Genomic DNA, 21,735 nt, shown 5'->3' on the forward strand with positions numbered 1-21,735 from the left:
AGAAGTATTTAAAAAGAAACTTAAATCTTATTTTAGATTATAATGTACTTGGCTGTATGTCGAATGGTTCCGTTGTGTGTTTTAGTGCAAATTAATTTTAGGTTCATATAATTATTAAATGTTTGTCTTAAGTGTTTTAACATCAGATATTTTATAATTCTATTTGTAAATGTATGATATATTGTGGATGATGTGATTGACTGTTTTTATATTTTTGTTGTTGTTCTTTGTGGACCCCAGGAAGACTAGTTGGTTACTACGGTACCAGCTAATGGGGATTCTTAATAAACTAAACTAAACACACCTGATTCAAATTAATGGTCCTAATTAGCTTGTCATCAAGGTCTGCGCAATTCTGTTGATGACACAGCCACTTGTATCACGGTGTGCTGAAGCAGTGCAAAACCGTGACACAAATCCAAAATGTTTGCACGTCTCTCAGAAAAGGGGAGGTTGGGGTTGAGTCGGGTTTGCTTATTCCCCCTCCCAAAACTAGCTGCTCCTGTGAAGATATGGTTAATAATGAAGCTTTTGTACTGTATCCCTGTGGTCCTTTAAGGAAGGCATGGCACAGGCATTTTAAGAAGACCTCAAGTAATATTACTAAATTCTGAAAAAAAAAAATCTCTCAATGAGAATGCAGGGCTTCTCTTTCCAACCATCTCAAACTGCAATCACTGACCTTTTCCTACACTCTCCCATGCACACAGTGCAGCTGTAGGCCCTGTTACTCACTGTGAGGATTACTTAACAGTATCCTTCTTTGTGACAGAAACCTCTGTCTTAATACATGTTAAAGCAAAGCGGACCCCAGGGTGTGTGATCGGGTGGCAGCGTGCTTTGTGTGAGATGTGAAGAGACAGCAGCCCTGGCTGCTCTGCCCTGTGAGACGGCAGCATGAGCTGAGGTCGCTGTCAGCAGGGGCTGCATGCCCACGGGTGAGGACCACCGCTGTCCTACAGGTAAACTAGCAGACTGCCTAATGATCCCTGATCCACGGGGGATTGGAGCCACACAGACTTTAATCCAGGACAGTCTTGAAATAGCAGGAATCTATTTTTAGCCCTCCAGAGCACACTAGAGGTGCTTCTGCTCTTCTCAAGCAGCATTTTTGTTCTGTTCTTGCATCACTCCATGCGTATTTTTAACTGTAGCTGCACTGCGAACATCTCATGCCAGACCACTTTTGATTGGGACCAAAATAACTTGAGCTGAATCGAAAGCTGAAAGTAAAAAGAACCGATTAGATGGCGAAATAAAGAGAAAAATAATTACATTTATTTGGCTTATTTTTTGGTATATAAATGGTAAGTTTTCTTTCCTTCAGTTGAATGTTATTCTGATTAAATTATCAGTCATTTAATCTGTTTAGGACCTAAAAAGCCTAGAAAATGGTAAATTAGACCATTATCGTTTGCATTTCAATGTTTTAATAAAGAAAATTGATAACCCCTTTTCCTCAATTTAAGTTATTTATCCTCACAGTAATTGTAAAGACAGTTAGAAAAAAAATGCCACAAGAAATTTAGTAGTAGATTTGAGTTGTTTTTTGTTTTGTTTTTTTTACAAAGAAGCAATTTGTAGATAAAATTCAGTTATCTATAAGGAAAGTGCAGCCCTGCACCCCGGACTTCCATTTTCATTACTCAGGTACACCTTTGAGGTTTTGATCTATAAATCCTGAGCCACTCCAGGTCCAGGTGGTGATCTCTTAGAGGTTCATCCATATTTAATGCGAGCTGCCTGAGGTACGTCCACGCCTCTGCAGATGACCCGACTCCATCTGGCCAACTGTACCACCAGCACTACACCCACGGTTGCTAGGGGAGTGAGTAACAAGGATTTAAACATCCAAATGTAGTGTAAAATGCAGCTTAAAGTGAACCAAGGCGACACACCGAGACACTTTGACTCTGCTTTTGACCTTTCCTTGTTTGGTTTATATCCAATTGCACATTAATTTGGGGAAACTCTGCGGTCACAGAAGTAGCTTCATTACCTAAAGCTCGCAGAGATCCGGGACCAACTGCACAACTGGAAGCCCTTTCAAGCCACTCGGCCTCATCCAACATACACATCACGTTTATTTCCAGACATGAATGCTACCCTGCATGCATCTAAAATGATCTGGAGAAATCAGCTGTCTCTGACCTACTTCTTCTTTCAAGCGCTTTTGAAGAATAAGCGGTCTATCCACTTAGGTCTGACTGCAGCACCTACTAATACTCTGATCTCTCCACCAACCAGCTGCCGCTCCTCAAGCACTGAGAGAGAGAGAGGCTGCAGCTTCACCAGCATGTCCATGACATCACTGCAGTCCAAAATGCTTCTAATTATGAATCGAGACACATATGAAACTTGAGCTGGCATCCAAACTGAAGCACATGATTTCAGTGGGTTCTAGTGCAGGATAAATACTCATTTTTACTCTATGAGTATGTTTCTCTCTTCCATCTGCAGCACTCCTGAGTAGGGCTGGGCGATTTTGGACAAAAATAAAATCCAGATTTTTTTCTCTGAAAACCTGATTTTCGATTTCGATTTTTTTGGTAAAACTACAAAAGACAATGGAATAAATTGTTTCAAACATTTTATCTTTATTTTTAAAGAAAAATAGCAAACAAATGAAATTTCCCCATTGGGAATGAAGTGCAATTGAAAGATACTGTAAATCCTCCTTGAGTTTAGTAAAGTGACAACATTTACAATTTTCTTGACCAAACACTAGGCGAGCTCTGTCTGTAATGCAGCCAGCTGCAAAAAAGGAAAATCGATTTTCCGATTTTCCTTTTTTTAACATCGATTGTGATTAATAAATCCGATTTAGATTTAAAATCGATTAATCGCACAGCCTACTCCTGAGTGACAGCATTGTTTAGAGAAAACATCTACGTGTAGTTTGGTTTCTCTCAATGAAGCAGCAAGTCGTGATTGTTTAAATTAAACTGATCTATGTCCTTGTGTGTGGTGATATTTATGTATGTTTGCAGAACTATACTTCCAGTTATGGGCATTTTCATGGCAAACTCCACCATGTGACTAAAAGAACATCATTGTTAGACCTGGTTTTCTTTTGGCTGACATTAACATTTAACGGCTTGACCCGAACAACCACTGTATCCTGATTTCTTTAAGTCAGGATCTAACTTTTTCCCCTGCACATGCGCTCGGTAAACTCACTGGACAGTGATGGGTCATACAACGCTCCACCTGTACTCTTTTTGTTCTGGGGTAGTTCAGGGGCGTCAATTGGGTATGGCAAGGTATGGCAGCTGCCACACCTTGGCTTCAAGGGAAAATGTAAATGTTTTTGTATTGATTATTCTATTATTTAATACATATAAAATAACTACAAATGCAAATCAGAACAACATGATCGATTTCACAAGTTATTACACTGCAAAAACTCAAAATCTTAACAAGAATATTTGTCTTATTTCTAGTTAAAATGTCTAATTTTTAGTCAAAAAAATCTCATTACATTTAAGACCAGACTCAAAAACTCAAAAAACAACCATTTTCACCTGTTTAAAGTAGATTTTCACTTAAAATAAGTTTTCTTGTAATGACAAGATAAATCTTGTCCCACTGGCAGATTTTTCTACTTATTTCAATTGAAAATTTACTTGAAACAGGTGAAAATGGTCAAATAAGTTCTTTTTCTGGCGATGACTCTTGTTTTAAGTGTAATGAGACTAAAAATGACTAAAAATGAGACATTTTAACTAGAAATAAGACAAATATTCCTGGTAAGATTTTGAGTTTTTGCAGTGAGCGAGACTGCATTTGAAAAAGTTCCAATTTTCTTGACCACACAGATAAGCTCCATAGCAGACTTCTGTGATGAGTATTTGCTGGACGTGTTGATTGATACTTAAGTTCTGTGACTGTAACCTTGCCATACCTTAGCTTCCACTGAATTGACGCCACTGGGGTAGTTCTTCAAATCTCACTTGTTTCACTTCCCTGACATCCCAATAAGCTCTGCCTACATGCATCCTCCCCTCATTATTACACAGCTGAAACATGGAAGGAAATAGGACCCACTGCCCCCTCCTTTCACCTAGCCCCCCTCCCTCCCTTCCTCCTCCCTATTCTCTGCTTTCCATTGAGCCATCTCTGCAGCTCTGCAATGAATCCAGGGAAGGGAAGGAAAAAAAAAAAAGCATCACAATGACAGATCAGTATTCAAGCTCCTACTGCGATTCTACTATGACTTTAAAAGACACACGAAAAAGGAATGTATTATGATGACTTTCAAAATCTAAAGTGGAGCTTTGGGATTACCATACATAAAAACACAACCGGGTTTGCAGCGGATGCAGGAAAGCATTTTGCTCCACCAGTTTGGTGTGCAGATCCCCGCTGGTGTAACAAAGCTCAGCCGCAAACAAAGACTGGTGCAGGCTATTGCTTGTGTGGGAATCTCTGCAGAAGCAGCAGCAACATGCTCAGTCCGGGCGGAGACGGCTCGGGTTCATCCAGCTCGGAGACACTTGTCGCGAAAGATGCTGCTGCCCCCCCCAAATTAACACAACCTGACATTGCCTTGCCGGGAACACCTCGCCCTCAGCGGTTTTTGTCGGATTTCACGACAAAAACATTCAAACGCACGGGTAAATAAAGCCTGAATTATGGTCTGCGTTAAATCGACGCAGAGGCTACGCCGTAGGGTTACGGCGTAGGCCCTGCGTCGATGTGACGCAGGACCATAAATCAGCCCTTCAAACATGTGTTTGAGGGAGCGAGGGGGCGCCGCGGCCACGCCGACCCCGGACATGCGGGGCTTGCCCGCCCTCAGCTGCAGTCTGACTGCGGGGAGCTGCACTCACTGTGATGCGGGGGATGTTCTTCTTTCCCTGGTAGCCAGACATCTTTTTGCCGGTGCTTCGTGTCGCGTTGAGCGCCTGTGGGACCGCTGAGCCGCTGCGGGGAGTCTGCTGTGTCTGCCGGGGCGAGGAGGAGGACGGAGATGGTGACCGGGGGGGGAAGGGGCTCTGGCGGATCCGCGGAAGCTTGTAAAGAAGTCCCAACTATCTGTCAACTCGCGGCCGGACACAGCCCTCCAGATCTCCGCCGATGCACCAAGCCTTCTTTCCTTTTCCTTCCCAGACGGAGTCAGACAAGAGGAGGGAGGGAGGGAGGAGAGGAGGGAGGAGAGGAGGGAGGGACCGCTAGAGAGCCTCTTCCATGGATGTATTATATAACTGGATACCGGATCGAAAATGGCCGCCCATTCATTTCAATGGAGTTTGCTCACCCAGCGCATCCGCCGAAAAAATTTCTGACTTCCTGGTTTACTTCCTGGTACACGGGCCCATAGAGCATGCGCAGTTGAGTCACCTCCCATGATGCTCTGGGGCCTCCCATCATGCCCCGGGGCAATGTGAACGAGCGCTGCGCGCTCTGGACAAGCGCTGCGCGCTCTGGACAAGCGCTGCGCGCTCTGGACAAGCGCTGCGCGCTCATGAGTCCTTCAGACCAGTAATGATAGATGTACACAATGAAATTAGGGATTTATAGGGCAAATCAACCGATGCTGTTCTCAAACTCATGGTTATAGACTATACATGGTTCATTTGTGTGTTTTTTTTAATTAAAGATAAAACGAGTCATTTTTATTTAAGATGAGACACCCCAGGTTAATAGGCTAAAATAGGGTAAAAATGTAAATAGCAGGTATCATCATGAAACTTCCCAAGTTTATTACTTACATTAAGACAAATATTTTTTGTATTACAAGTTTTGTCAAGTATTATGTTTAAATATGTCAAATATTATGTTTAAATGTGGTTAATTTGTGGAGTTTGATTTTTTTGAGTAAGGATAAAACGAGTCATCTTTATAAAAACAAACAAACAAAAAAACACATGGGATTCCCCACAATAACACAAGCTGTCATATGCTATTTATCTATATACCTTTGGGTAAATCTTTTTGTCTATTAATGATCGTGCAGTCCGAATGTTAGGCGTAATTAACTTTGCATTTTCTCTGATTCTTTTACAGCTTCTGGGCTCACATTAAGTGTTATTCCTGCCTGATATCTTATTTTCACAAACCATACACCGTTGGCTACAACGGAAATGTTTAAGTACAAGAATGACAAACCATTATTATTCTTGCTATTAAACATTTCCGTCTGTGATCCCCCTGGTCAGGGCGTTTAGACCGAGTGTGACTGAGCGTCCCACCTGAGCTCTGTGCCATAGCGCGCAGCTCCAGCTCAATGAATGACAGAGGGTCTCCTGCTCAGCTGCTGCTCAACACTGATCAGAGCAGCTCCCCCTCGTTTACTGAGGTTTTATTATAAACCCAATGTCTTTTGTCATGGATAAAAAAATTAAGAGACCACAAAAACACACCTTTGAGCCGTGTTTTCCACTTTTCTGAGTGATTATTCCGCCGAACGGTTTAGATTCAGCCATGCTCGTTCCCGAGACACACACGACCGCGCTTTGCGAGTGCACGGACAAAGCCGTGACGTCACGCCCAGAAAGAGACTTTTCTTTGACTTTTCTGGCCGTTATAAAACATTTTTGACGGATATAAAGTCCATGACTTAAAAATATAGAATACAAAGATTAGTAATTGCCGGTGATTACAGCTGGAGGTGTCCTGTGAACAGTTTTAGAGGCTTCTCTTTTACTATTGCGGTCTATGGGAAAAAAGCTTTCTGGGCCCCATGGGATTTTTTGTTGCAGTACCGCGGCTGGCCACTGGAAAAAATCGGCGTGCCTTCTGAGCGCGAGACTGGGGGCCTGGCCTCTTCCCAGAACAAGAGCCTCACGGCGCATGCGCAGAGCCTCGCCCTGTTCCATTGACAGGAGAGAGACACTAATGCCATCAATCGCTCCCATGGATTATATGGGTGGGCTGGGGGGGGGCTATCTTGCAAAACGTCCCCACGAAGAAAAAGAAACAGCCAGCAGCCATTTTAACTCAGGTCATCTGTTGCAGCTCAAATTGAGAATTGTATCAAAGCAGGGAAGATCTCTGTCACAGTCTGGCCTAAAACAGGTTTCACTGGGGGGTCCTGATGGATGCACAGGTGTCAAACTGAGTCCATGGAGGGCCGGTGTTCTGCCATTTTTTGCTGCTTTGCCAAAAAATGCTACCTATTTTTTATTTATTTATTTATTTTATTTATTTATTTGCACAGTGATAACACAATAATTATTTTTTTTATCATACAAGGACAAATAATTTGTGCAGGAGAGGAAAAGAAGCCCGAAGGGCTTATAAAAAATCCTCCCCTCAATACAAAATCACCAAAACAAAACAGTCCATAGACAATAAACCTATGGTTTTCTACCTTTGTAGAGCTACAATTTGATTGTGATTTACTCCCTAAACCACGTCCTGTTTCCCCCAAGTGGTCCTTGTCTCTTGCCAGGCCGTCATTGTAAATAAGAATGTGTTATTAATGACCTGCCTGGTTAAATAAAGGTGAATAGCCGAATGAATATCAAATAAAGCGATAGAATTGTTTTTTTTTCTCTCTTTATCGTATAATTTTGTCATGGGTAATGTATTTTAAAGGATCAAATACTCAACATCCCATATTATCCTTTTTACATCGTGCAAGAAATGATTGGCGTCGCAATCAAACTTTGAAAATCTACTGTGCGCATGCGCAGAACAACAAAGTAGCATTTTCTGGCAGGGAGCATGGAATGGCAGAACACTGGTGTCCTGCATGTTTTAGATGTTTCACTGCTTTAACACACCTGATTCTAATTAATCATCGTCACCAGCTTGTCATCAAAGTCTGGAGAGTTCTGTTGATGACACAGCTCCTTGTATCACGGTGTGCTAAAAAAGAGACACATGTAAAACATGCAGGACACCGGCCCTCGAGGACCGACTTTGGACACCCCTGCACTAATGCCATCAACCGCTCTCATGGATTATGGGGGGGGTATATCCTGCAAAAAACATCCCCACGAAGAAAAAGAAACAGCCAGCAGCCATTTTAACTCAGGTCATCTGTTGCAGCTCAAAGTGAGAATTGTATCAAACAGGGGCGTCAATTGGGTATGAAGGTATGGCAGCCGCTACACGTTGGCTTCAAGGGTTAAATGTAAATGTTTGTTTTTCAAATACATTTATGGAATTACTCTGGTCTCTTTGTATTGATTATTCTATTACTTAATACATATAGAATAACTACAAGTGCAAATCAGAACAACATGATAGATTTCACTAGTTATTATACACTGCAAAAACTCAAAATCTTAACAAGAATATTTGTCTTATTTCTAGTTAAAATGTCTAATTTTTAGTCAAAAAAAATCTCATTACATTTAAGACAAGACTCAAAAACAACCGTTTTCACCTGTTTCAAGTAGATTTTCACATAAAATAAGTAGAACAATCTGCCAGTGGAACAAGATTGTTTTGCTTGTAATGAGAAGATAAATCTTGTTCCACTGGCAGATTTTTCTACTTATTTCAAGTGAAAATGTACTTGAAACAGGTGAAAATGGTCAAATAACAAATTATTTTTCTGGTAATGACTCTTGTTTTAAGTGTAATGAGATTTTTTGACTAAAAATGAGACATTTTTACTAGAAATAAGACAAATATTCCTAGTAAGATTTTGAGTTTTTGCAGTGAGCGAGACTGCATTTGAAAAAGTTCCAATTTTCTTGACCACACAGATAAGCTCCATAGCAGACTTCTGTGATGAGTATTTGCTGGACGTGTTGATTGATACTCTAGTTAAATTTTGTGACTCGTAACCTTGCCATACCTTAGCTTTGACTGAATTGACGCCACTGGTATCAAAGCAGGGAAGATCTCTTCCACAGTCTGGCCTAAAACATGTTTCACTGACTGAGGGGTCCTGACTATTATGAACCAACAAATAATCTCTTTATTTAATTTAATACTCTAAAATTCCATGATATAGTAGAGCAGAAAACTGTTTTATTTGCCTTTAAAGCCCAGCAGAAACTGCTCACAAACTGCATTCAGGATTTGTTCCAAATAAAAGAAACCCGCTCTGACCTGAGGGGGAAACTCATGTTTGGGATGACGACAGTAAGAACTAATATTAAAGAGATGTACATCAATTAAGGCAAGAGAAATATGGAATAGTTGTGACAACGACCTAAAAATGTGCAGTTCTATCTACAAGTTTAAGAAAATGTTTAAAGAAAATATTTTAAATAAATATTAAACACTATAACTATAAAGTATATTATCAAAAACATTCTAGAATGTGAAACGTCAATTTTATATTTTGTCTTATTTATTTTTTGTCTTCTTTATGCATTGTTTGTTTCCACGGATTAATGCTAATGTTTCAGATTTAAGCTGATCACAAGAGAAAAAGGGTATAAGCTACGGCTTCAGTCTACACCTTTTTGGCAAAAGCAATGTTTATTTTACTTTTTTCATTTTGTTTTGTAAAATAACTTGTACAATGACTGAAATAAAGACAATTCATTCATTCATTCATTCAGTCCTGATGGATTAAAGTATCATGTCAAGTAGCATGACAGCTCCAACGTGAGGCAAGAAACTGCCGGCTAAAGGGTCAGAGAAAGCAAGGCTCTTAAGTGCATATCAAGATTCATGTTTTTCTGTTAGGAGATGAACAAAATCTGAATAAACAGCAAATGAAACATGGATGAAGATAAACTGAAAGAAAGCAGAGAGGATTTTACTCCAGGATGTACCAAAGAAATACCCCAATACTTTGCAGATATTGTTTTTATTCCTATTTGAAGTTTTTGTTTGCTTATCTCTTGTTTCACTGATCTGTGAAATATTAAAAAGTGGTAGCAGTGAAACAAGTGGAGCAGTGAAAAAAGTGAATAGAAACAAGTGTGTTTTCTCCTCAGAGAGGGACGTTGTATTTCTCAGCTTGACTCTTAATTTGTTAAAATGATATGTTATTACTCTTACTGTTGCTTTTCTACACCAACTTGTCTGAGTGAATCTGAAATCAAACGTCCATATTAAAAAAACAGAGGCAGAACAACCCATACCTGAATAAAAAATACAATCAAGGTCTATCTTATTGTACTGGATAAGGGAGGAGTGGCCCAGCCCAGTTCAGCATAATGCAGCTAACCGGCAGACATGTCAGAAAGAAAAGTACGCCCTCTTAATTCAAAGGTTTTACACATATAAAAAAAAATGGTTATACACAACTTCAAATTATGCAAATACAAGCTCAGCTAAGCAACAACACAAAACATTTTATACTTTGTCATTATTCATAAAACAGAAACTTATCCAAAAAACAAATGCTATGTGTTGAAAAAGGTTGCAGATCCACTGTTAGCAGCAATAACATAACATTTTTATTATCTGGAGTAGGTTATTACTTTCTCACATCACTGAGGAGGAATCTTTTTTATACCCATTTGCAGCCTTTTGTTTATGTACACCTCTCTCCACCACAGCTTTTCACTCTGGCTCATGACTTTGGGAGATGGAAACACCCTGATTCTTTTTTATTTCAACTTTCTGATGCAGATTTACTTTAACATACAGAGGATTCTATTGTTAAATGAATAACCACAAGGTGCTCGGGTCCTGTGGCTGCAAAACAAGCCCAGGTCCTCCAGTGGTGGAGGGGCCAGCACTGTGTTTGAAATATTATATGAAGTGTTTATACGGTGAAGGCCAAACATCTCCATGTTCTTTTTACGGAGAAGTGATTTTCCTCTGGCAACCGTTCCATAAATGCCATACTCTCTCAGTCGTCCTGTCTTGAGCATAAACATTTAACATGCTAACCTAGGAGCAGACATACTCGGATATAGTTTTTAGTTTTATGCAATTTAACCTATTGATCTCATTTTAAGACCTCAGACCATATGATTTCTTTCTTTAATTATGTCCTGATACAGAAAACCTTGTGACTGAAGAAGAGTGTGCTTTATTTTTCACATAAATGCTTATCATGGTATTGTTTTTTTAATAATGTGTAAAGATTTTTACTAACTTTGTCTGAATTGTGAGTTTTCCCAAAGTAGTGTCATTTTAATTGCAAATAGCTGGATCCCATATTTACACACAGAACTAGAGGGATCTTCTGAAGTATTTTCCGATACTGCAGTCGTGTCATGTTTTATTTTCTCAAACAAGTACCTGAGATATCAACCTCCTTTTAAACATCTCATCAAAGCCATTCCATATCTTTCTTGTACGATATGCAGGATCAGATCAGTTAATTCCACATGTTTATTCATGAATCAGGTAGTAGGAGTGAATTTGATATACACATATGACTTGACTAAATGTAAGGGGTGAGGTAGTAAAGAGTGGGTCGTGTTGCTAATGTTACCAATCAATATGTAACATGATACTAAGGTTCAACACCACCAAAAGCTTTTAACATGACTCTGAGTGCTTGAAAATTAAGTAAAGGATGTACTGATATGTTCTATTGGTGCCATGGTCTACCGCCAACACTAAACCTGAATAAGGATGTGCAATGGCAAAAGAAAAGTGGACCAATTTTACTGCAAGTCATGCACACCAGAGGCAGCTGCCATCTCTGGTGCACCGGCTCCACGCCCTTAGATCTGCTGTCAAAGAGCCCAAAAGAACACAGAAAACATCAAGGACATTAATTCTGCAGTGGTGCGACCATGTCTCACAAGAAATGGAAAACACAATCTAATATTGTGTTTTCCAGCCTGTGCAGCTCATTGACAATGTAACATAGACGAGGACACATAATCAGCTTTGCACCTATGCTTCATCTTCACACCTGCAGGTGTTCACTTCACTGTCAGACACAAAAATGAAAAATAAACATTATAAAGCTTTGGGAGAGCCACTCCCTCTGGCTGATCTGCACGATGGGGCCCGCCGTTCACTCCGTTACGTCGCAATGCTTTCTGGGAAATGTAGTCGTGGCGGCATGTCTGAATTACTCAGGCGGCGTAAGCTTCATCTAACATTAATCAAGTGGTTGTAACATGCATATTTGTTTAGGTGCAAAAGAGAGGACGATTGAAACACATAGAACTGTCTAATATATAGATATAGGTATATATATATATATATATATATATATATATATATATATATATATATATATATATATATATATATATATATATATATATATATATATATATATATAATATAAAATTACCCGTTTGTCATCCAGGTTCTGCAGGGCTTCCTTCCCCGTGCTGTGCCGGATCTCCAGCTTCTTGGGCTGGGAGATGTCGGTCTGCCGGTCGATGACGCGGCCGCCGCTCTTGCCCCTGCACACCGACAGCGCGTCAAAGTCCAGCGTCTTGCTGTCCGAGGAGCCTTCCACCGGGCAGAACATGCCACAGAATTTCTGCCTGGGCCTGGACGGGCTGTCCGAGCCCATGCTCTGAAAGAAGCCTGGCACTTCCCCGGCGGCTGACATGCCTGCTGCTGTCTGTCTGTGTCGCAGCTTTTCTTCAACTTGTCTCGGTGCGTCTCCTCTCTGGGCAGCAGCCACCGCCTTTGCCGGGTTTTCAAGCGCAGGTGGTCGCACTGTGACAAAAGACAGAACAGCTGATGATGCCCCCACACTACAGAGAGAAATGCACCATACGTCTACGTGGCTGATATTAGGAGGGAGATATGTGGAAAAAATCTCCCGATGCAACAATCTTGAATTGCTTACTCATGTGTCTAAACAAACCCCAATATCCATGCGCGACTTACAAGTCAGCATATGAGGGGGAGACTTACAGCTTGGCTTTGTCAAAACAGCGATCCAATGAGCTGTGGGAGGAGGATATTTCCTGATGATGGATTACCTGTAGCCTGCGGGAACCCGTCCAGAGACTGTTGCTGGAGTAGAATGTAGATCCGAGTGTAATGATGAGTCCCTTCTCGACCTGTCCACCACAGCACTAATCCACCCCCGCTACTGTCTGGCAGGGTCTCTTTAAAGCTGGGGAATGTGTGGCATACTCTCTGCAAACGTCTCAGGCGGATGTTGGAGGTGAAGATCAGCACCACGGCGAGTTCCTCACAGTCACACCCAGTGCAACCATGAAGGCGCTGTCCGTCAACTTTTACTGACAGCTGCTTTTAGCTCATTTTACTCAGCACTCCATTAGTAATAACATTTCAGGATTAACATAAATGAGAAGGGAGCAGGGGATTGATTGCTAATATTCTAAAGTTCAATTAAGCTCTTGCAACCTCAAAAAAATATCTAAAATGCAGGGAAAACGCTTATTAGATTATTTCTTTGGTATGTTTTCCATTTCAGACCTACGCACATTCAAATGAAATACTTTTGACAATACAGTTCTTATCACTTTGTTCAATCAATCAATCAAATGTTATTTATATAGCACCTTTCATCCAGGTACATGAAATACAAGGTGCTTTGACATTTTGACTGAAAAATAAGCATAAAAAAACAAATAAATAAAAACTGGGAGACCAAAAAATAAAAACTGGGAGACCAATGCACCCTGACATACAATATAGTTAATTAAAATGAAAAAAAAAAAAAGATAAAAGTTCAAGGATTAAGGCTAAAAAATAATCAGTCCACAACAATAAAAAATAATAAAAACATTATAAGAGATAGATAAATAAATAAAACAGATACCTTTAAAAAATGTTAAACAGAATAAAACTATAAAATGTGATGCTACATAAAAGCCAGACCAAAGAGATGAGTTTTTAGTCTACGTTTAAAAATGTCCACATTTCCAGCTCCTCTCAGATCCTCCGGCAGGCTGTTCCACAGTTTTGGAGCATAGTGGCTAAAAGCAGCATCACCAAATGTTTTAGTTCCACTCTGTTGTCATTCCTTCTTACAGTACTTAAAAGACATGGAGGGTACCAATCCATGACGTGTTTCAGTTACCCTATCCTTTCTGCAATAATGAATAAAGCTCTGCAACAGTAGGAAGTCATTGCATCTGAACCCTTCTACTCCTCAGCTCATCAACCCTCCTTCTCTTCTCTTCGTCTCTTCCATTTTCATTTATTAATTACAACTATCTCATCATAGCCATCATTGTTGTCCACAGTTCTTGTAGTTTGCTGTGCTGGTTTCAGATTAAATTCAGATTAAAAAAAATTTTTAACTAAAGGCTATAATGAAATAGAATATAATGAAACAAAATACGTAAAAAGTGAAGGGAGGTGAATACTTTTGCAAGACACTGTATCTGTTATGTCCAGACAAGGTTAATATGGGGCATAACTGTTGCCTGGGAAAGTTTTGTGGCACTTGTGAATGTAGCTCTAAGGCAAAGGTTTCAAAGACAAATCCCTCCGTCATTTTCAATTTCAATTTCAATTTCAATTTTATTTATGTAGCGTCTAATACAACAAAAGTTGTCTCTAGACGCTTTCCAGAGACCCATACCCAGAACATGACCCCCGAGCAGTTATTACATAAACAATGGCAGGTAAAAACTCCCCTAGTGGGAGAAAAACCTTAAGCCAAACAGTGGCAAGGAAAAACTCCCCTTTAGGAGGGAAGAAACCTTGAGCAGGATCAGGCTCATAAGGGGGGACCCTCCTGCCGAGGGCCAGACTGGTGGGTCAGGGACGGCAGCAGCACAGCAGGCAGGTGGAAGCAGCAACGGGATGACCAGGGGTGGGGACCGCAGGCAGGTGGAAGCAGCAGCGGGACGACCGGGGGTGGGGACCGCAGGCCAGCACGCAGCTCCAGAAGCTCCGGCCCAATCATCAAGTCCCAGGTTGGGGTGCAGGGTCGGGGAAAGGTTTGAGAAGGGGCAGGGCCAGGGAGAGGAGTCTTGACGGACAAACCTCTCCCCCGCCCAAAAGGGGCAGTTACCCTGCCCCTCTCACTCCCACGCTGCAGGTTCCGGTGTCCGGCAAAGGATGCTGCAACATGTACAAAAGAGAGAAAAGGGAGGAGAAGGGGGGGCCAGCACAAGAAACTACAGGAACGACTCTGGCACACTAGAGTTTACACTACCTAGAGATTTACCAACACCAGCTAGAAGATTACTAAACACTAACTATAGGCTTTACTAAACAGAAATGTTTTAAGTTTAGTTTTAAAGGTGGAGGTGATGTCAGCCTCCTTAACCCAGATTGGAAGTTGGTTCCATAGTAGTGGTGCCTGATAGCAGAACGCCCGCCCTCCAAATCTACATTTGGATACTCTAGGAACTACGAGTAAACCTGCACTCTGAGAACGGAGAGCTCTGCCAGGAACATAAGGTACTATCAGGTCTTGCAAATAATGCGGAGCTAAGCCGTTTTGGGCTTTATACGCAAGTAATAAAATTTTAAATTGGATTCTGAATTTTACAGGTAACCAATGGAGCGACGCTAACACTGGAGAGACGTGGTCTCTCCTGCTAATTCTTGTCAGTACTCGTCATATAGTTATATCATCTTTTATATTGATGACCGTTCTCCATGCAGTGGCTTCTGAATGATCAGAAGCTCTAGCTTGTACCCTTGCCCTGAAATTTCTCCAGATTCCTGGAATAATGTATTGATCTTGTCCATTGTAGAAGGAGTAATATACAAAACCTTTCCAATCTTTCTTTGAGGATTATTTATTTCTTTTTAAATTCTGTGATTTTCCAACATATTTGTGTGACCAAGTTAAAATCTTCTGGAATGTGTTGAAGGCCCAACATGTAAATATGAAAGTACTGTATATTGAAAAAGAAAATTACAGTTGTTTATAAAACCCATGACAAAGTCATTAGTGTAGAACGCTTTACATTTGAGATGGGTTTTGACTTCCTTCAGCTTCTTATCTACAGTTCTATCCAGTACGCAGAGAGTACGCTGAGCTGGTATCAGCCTTCAGCTCTCCACAGATCATGACATGCCTCAGCATTCATGAAGTTCACAGAGATGTGTAAAGTGGTGAATCATTGACAAAGTCCACTTGGAAAATGTAATTTAGCCTTTAGTTGGTTTAAACACTTAATTTGAGGTACCATTGCAGTCTGAAACTAGAAAACATTCGCTCTGTCTTGCATGGGGGATGTGTTTGATAAAACACATGAACATATAGCAAAGACTTCTACATGAAATGATGACAAAAGTTGCATTATGGGATACGAGGTGGTGCTGGTGAGTTTGAATTTTTTCTTGACTTTGATTCTTTAGTTACAACCCAAGTCCATGGTGTTGGCACACAGACATCACTTTGTCCATTATGCTATACAGAAAAATAGTTTTATTACTTGACTAAAAGCACTACCACTGTAAATGTGAAAATGTTCAGATCTCTAAAAATTCCCTCAGAGTCGTGTTGTTCCTTGTCTTAACCTGGTATTGATTATTAACTCCTGCAAAGCCCCACACTGCATACTTTTGCTTATGCAAGCGTTTTCAGGCTGTGCACATCTTCACACTGTCTTCACTCATAATTCATCCGGCGCGCTCACTCTCAGTTGTTCAGACAAGAGATGTCCCGGTTTGCACGTTAGTCTAATTTATTTTTGTTTTATTTGTATAGCATCAGTTCAAATCAAAAATCCTCTCAGGGCACTGAGTCAAAACAAGTCCATTCATTCCAATCATATTTAAATAAAATGCAGTTAATTAAAATCAGACTATTACATTATTATCTCTGTAACACACTGCACTTTCAATAAAATGTTCAAAATGTAGAGCAACACACTGCTGCATTTTTCTGTGTCATCATTGTAGGTATTATCGACGGTTGATTAGAGATTATCTCAACCATCAGTCTCAACATGTACAAGCTGCCCATTCCACTCATGCACTCATACCATCAGAAATGCCGGCTTTTGAACCATTTTGAATGAAAGTCAGCCTAAGGAAGATGGAGGCATTTCTGGAGCGTGTTCACATTTGGCGTTTTCATTGCTTGATAGAGCTTTAACCTGAATTTGTGGATAGCACAGCACATTGTGTTCTTATATGGAGATTTCCAGAAATGCTCCTGAGCTCACGCAATGATTTCCACTACAGAATTGAGCCTGTTTTTACTGCAGTGCTGCCTGAGGGCCCAAAGATGACAGGTATCTAGGTTTCATTTTTGGCCTTGTCCCTTATGCACAGACATTTCTCCAAATATTTTCTCTTTTTTTTATTGTATTATTATATACTGGTATTCAAAATATTTGGAATTTGTTTTATAGTTTATGAATGTTTTTTCTTCTGCATATTTGTACATTTCTGCCTATCTTTACTTCTGGGAGAGCCAGCTTCTTCAGGAAACTTGTTTGAAATATCCAATCATGCCACTGGGCTGTTGACAATTAACCTTACCATTGCAAAATGTTCCCATTTCTTTCGAGCACCTCCTACTTCTCCAGCACATCCCAAATTTTGAGATGTGTTGCTGTCATAAAATTCAAATACACCTTATATTATTCAGCAAATGGTCATTTCTTTTTCATTGTCAACATTTGATAGGTTTTCCGTTTTTTGTAAAATATGGATGTTTGATATTTGCAAACCCTTGCATTCCTTTTTTGTTTTCAAGTGTCCCATATTTGTTGGAACTGGGTCAATGTCAATAATCAGGTGTCAAATTATAATATTTTAATGTTTTTAAACTTTTAAATCAACAAGATTTTAGATATGTGTTCCAGTGAGGTAGAAATGAATAGGCTTACATGGTAATCAATGAGTACAGCCAGTAAAGACCCACTAATGGTCGAAGCCTGACTTGCATTACAACAGACAAAAGCTCTGCTGCACACAAGAGGCCGTGGAAAACATTTCACCACTGAGCCCATTCCGGTCCAGTTACCATAACAACGAGGTGGATAGCAAAAGACTTTGCCACTATCGTTCCCTCTCCCAGAGGACTATACGCGGGGGCTGTTGCTCGGGCATGCGTGTGTGTGTGTGTGTGTGTGTGAGTGAGTGTGTTGTCATACCTGCAGGAAGGGACAACAAAGTCAGAAATGTAAAATGTAAAAGGGTGGAGGATGTGACCACGCCCAGAAGCCCCGAGCGTACCCCTGCACCCTCATCTCTCTAGCTGAACTGTTGCCCCCCCCAAAAAAACAAAAAACAATCCTCAGAGCAGAAGCAGGGGAGGACATTAGATAATTAGAGGGGAAAGTTGGCATCATGCCCAACACATAGTTGGAAGAGGCCGAGGGAGTGTGTGGTCTCTGGACAGGAAGGGCACGGCGCTGGCATCCACAACAGATGTAGGACAAACGGCCAGATCAGCTAAATATGAGAGGATCTTCTATTCGGCTACTCCCACTGAAAACATGGGTGACCTTTTGATTGCATTAAGTTATTAGTCTCGTCCCAATTTACACGTTTATAGCCTGAGAGTGAAATCCCTGACCGTATTACAGTAACTTGTTAGGGAAGTGTGTGGATATGAGAACACAAGCAAATAAGCAGAAACAGGCTGCATTTATCCCGTGACAAAAGAGACATGATTTGATCTTTCTTCTTCTTTTTCAATCTGAAACAATAATACAAAGCCATAATGAATCAGTTTTCTAAAATACAGCAGAGATACAAAACAACAGCTCTTTACTGCTCTGCTCTGAGCCGCTGGGCTGTTTTAAGTCATCAAAAGGCTTTCTATTCATATACAGTATCCAATGCAGCATAATCACAAGCCAGCATGTAAATTCAGTCTCACAGCTTTCTCACCTTAAAACGTTTCCTTTTAGAGAGTTATCAGGGAAGGGTGGCTAATTCTAGTTTTACCTAGATCTGTGATGTCACCGCACTCAACAAATCTGAATGGATCACTGAAAGACACATTTCTTTAGATCTAAAGGGCCACACAAACAGTGACAGTCTGAATTTTTGAATAGGTTGTAACATCAAACATTGGAACACGTGCGCAAACACACGGAAATACTTATTTTTCATAACATATCCCCTTTAAGCTAAAATACAAGGTGGCGACTTAACTAGTATGCTCCAGTGTTGCTCCCAGGGTTTCTTCCAGCAGTGGACTGGACAGATACAGTTTCCTGGTCTTCTTCATGCCTGCTCCATCGCTGGACGCAGAAACATTCAAATCTTTCCATAACTGAGGGACACTTTTTATTTCGTGCAGTCATGAGATCAAAATAATATTTATTCAGGGTGTTGTGTCAGGACCAAATACCTCCACTACAAAATATGAAGATAGAGTGAAACTGAGGTACCAAACAAGACAACTCCAAGATGCAACAATATTCAGAAAGCACAAATATATATAATATATATATATATATATATAGTCTAACCTCGGATTCAGGAGGAACAATGCGGTTTTCGTCCCGGTCGTGGAACACTGGACCAGCTCTACACCCTCCGCAGGGTGCTCGAGGGTTCATGGGAATTTGCCCAACCAGTCTACATGTGTTTTGTGGATCTGGAGAAGGCATTTGACCGTGTCCCTCGTGCCATTCTGTGGGGGTCAGTGAGTATGGAGTCCGGGGCCCTCTATTAAGGGCTGTCCGGTCTCTGTATGATCGAAGCAGGAGTCCGGTTCGCATTGCCGGCAGTAGGTCAGACTTGTTCCCAGTGCATGTTGGACTCCGGCAGGGCTGCCCTTTGTCACCGGTCCTGTTCATAATTTTTATGGACAGGATTTCTAGGCGCAGCCAGGGGCCGGAGGGGATCCGGTTTGGGAACCTCAGGATTTCATCTCTGCTTTTTGCAGATGATGTTGTCCTGTTGGCTTCATCAGACCGGGACCTCCAGCATGTGCTGGGGCAGTTTGAGGCCGAGTGCGACGCGGCAGGGATGAGAATCAGCACCTCCAAAACCGAGGCCATGGTTCTCCAGTGGGAAAGGGTGGCATGCCTTCTCCGGGTGGGTGGAGAAGTCCTGCCTCAGGTGGAGGAGTTCAAGTATCTCGGGGTCTTGTTCACGAGTGAGGGAACAATGGAGCGTGAGATTGACAGGTGGATCGGTGCAGCGTCCGCAGTTATGCGGTCGATGTACCGGACCGTCGTGGTGAAGAGGGAGCTGAGTCGAAAGGCGAAGCTCTCGATTTACCGGTCAATCTACGCACCTACCCTCACCTATGGTCATGAACTTTGGGTAGTGACCGAAAGGACAAGATCGCGGATACAAGCGGCCGAGATGAGTTTCCTCAGCAGGGTGGCTGGACGCTCCCTTAGAGATAGGGTGAGGAGTTCGGTCACTCGGGAGGAGCTCGGAGTCGAGCCGCTGCTCCTTCACATTGAGAGGAGTCAGCTGAGGTGGCTTGGGCATCTGTACCGGATCCTCCTGGAAGCCTCCCTAGGGAGGTGTTCCAGGCATGTCCCTCCTCCCTAGGGAGGTGTTCCAGGCATGTCCCACCGGGAGGAGACCCCGGGGAAGACCCAGGACACGCTGGAGAGACTATGTCTCTCGGCTGGCCTGGGAACGCCTCGGACTCCCCCCGGAAGAGCTGGAGGAAGTGTCTGGGGTGAGGGAAGTCTGGGCATCTCTGTTGAGACTGCTGCCCCCGCGACCCGGGAACGGATAAAGCGGGAGAAGATGAGTGAGTGATGAGTGAGTGATATATATATATATATATATACATATATATAATATATATATATTTTTTTTTTTTCTGTTAACAGAAATGTCCAAGCTCATGTCATGTCTCTTAGTTATTTTTTCTGTTGTTTTTTTTTGTTTTGATGTATTTTCTAAAAGCATTAGTTTGTATAAGTTGCATTTTATTTATATTTTGTGAGTTTTGTAGTTTGTTAAAAAGCTCTTGTATATTGTGTCAAATGTTGTGGTGTTTGTGTTGAAATGTTGATTGCTTCATTTTCATTTCCATGTGAGAACTGTGTTTGAGTTTTCTGTTTCATAAAATATAGATGTGATTACTGTTTTCTTGTTGTGTAATAAGAAATGTTGAGTGTGATGTTTTGTGCTGTTATATGAACTGAGGTTTTCTGGGTTTTTTTTTTTTCAATCAGCTGTTTCTCCTAATGGACAAATAAATAATTTGCAGTAAGAAGATCAATTTCCCTTTGTATACACCAATAATCATTGACTTACATGAGATACAATGAGGGATGTTTGTCTTGCTGAGAACAAGTCAACCTCATTTCACTTTACAGATGTCTTTAAAGAATAAAAATGAGTAAATGAATAGATTTCAGTGGGACTAGGAAACAAATGAGCTGCAGGATACAAACACACAGGGAGCAGCATTTACACCAAACAGAGCACCGTATTGACTTTATTCTACCATCTAACACAGGAAACTGCTTCTCCTTTTGTGTTTCAGTGTCTTCAGCTGCTGCAGGTTGGGGATGGAGATAGATCTGGCCACCACCCTGTAACCCATGGTAACGCCATTAGCTGCAGTGGGAGGAGCCACGCTGATCTCACAGCTTCTGGATTGGACAGGAACAGGTGTTCTGAGCATCCTTATAGGGAAGATGGAGCAGGAGTGGCGGAAGTACTGTCGAGTAAGAGCCATAGATGTAGCAGATGTAACTTTAAGATCTCATCTCCTTTACTGGTGCTAATGCAGACTTTATTCAAAGCTTGAAATGCTTGATACATCTGAAGTTATTTCCCACTCTGACAAGTGTTGGGATAACTCAAATGTCTATAAGGCACTGGCACATATTGTTTAACTGCGACCAACAGGAGCACTTTCATGTAAGTTTAAAAACAAAAGTTGAGCTGGATTGTTTGACATTCTGGGAGAAAGTGCTCACCTCGCAAAGTGTTACAAGGTTTTGCAGCACATTTAGAGGAGAGATTTCTGTGAACCTGCAGGTCAGCCTAAAACTCTTCAATGCCTTAAAAGTAGACAGTGTAAAAAAAAAAGAAGTATAAAAATGTGGATGATAAGCCTAAATT

General features: G+C 41.2%; 1 protein-coding gene across 2 annotated transcripts in view; it reads right to left on the reverse strand.

The window, feature by feature from the left end:
* The window catches only part of dpysl2b (dihydropyrimidinase like 2b), a 41,597-nt gene extending 28,719 nt beyond the window's left edge, over positions 1 to 12,878 (reverse strand). The window contains exons 1-2 of one of the 2 annotated variants that reach the window (XM_061734441.1): positions 12,771 to 12,878; positions 12,125 to 12,501 (exon numbers count right to left, since the gene is read on the reverse strand). In XM_061734441.1, coding sequence (XP_061590425.1) covers positions 12,125 to 12,391 — 267 coding nt within the window. In that variant the 5' untranslated portion in view covers positions 12,392 to 12,501; positions 12,771 to 12,878. Of the gene's footprint in view, positions 1 to 4,832; positions 5,138 to 12,124; positions 12,502 to 12,770 lie in introns of those variants that run through there. The other variant, XM_061734442.1, reaches the window with a different exon arrangement.
* Between the last annotated feature and the right edge of the window lie 8,857 nt (positions 12,879 to 21,735).

Source organism: Cololabis saira, chromosome 11 (genome assembly GCF_033807715.1).
Source record: "Cololabis saira isolate AMF1-May2022 chromosome 11, fColSai1.1, whole genome shotgun sequence".
Classification (NCBI taxonomy): Eukaryota; Metazoa; Chordata; class Actinopteri; order Beloniformes; family Belonidae; genus Cololabis; species Cololabis saira.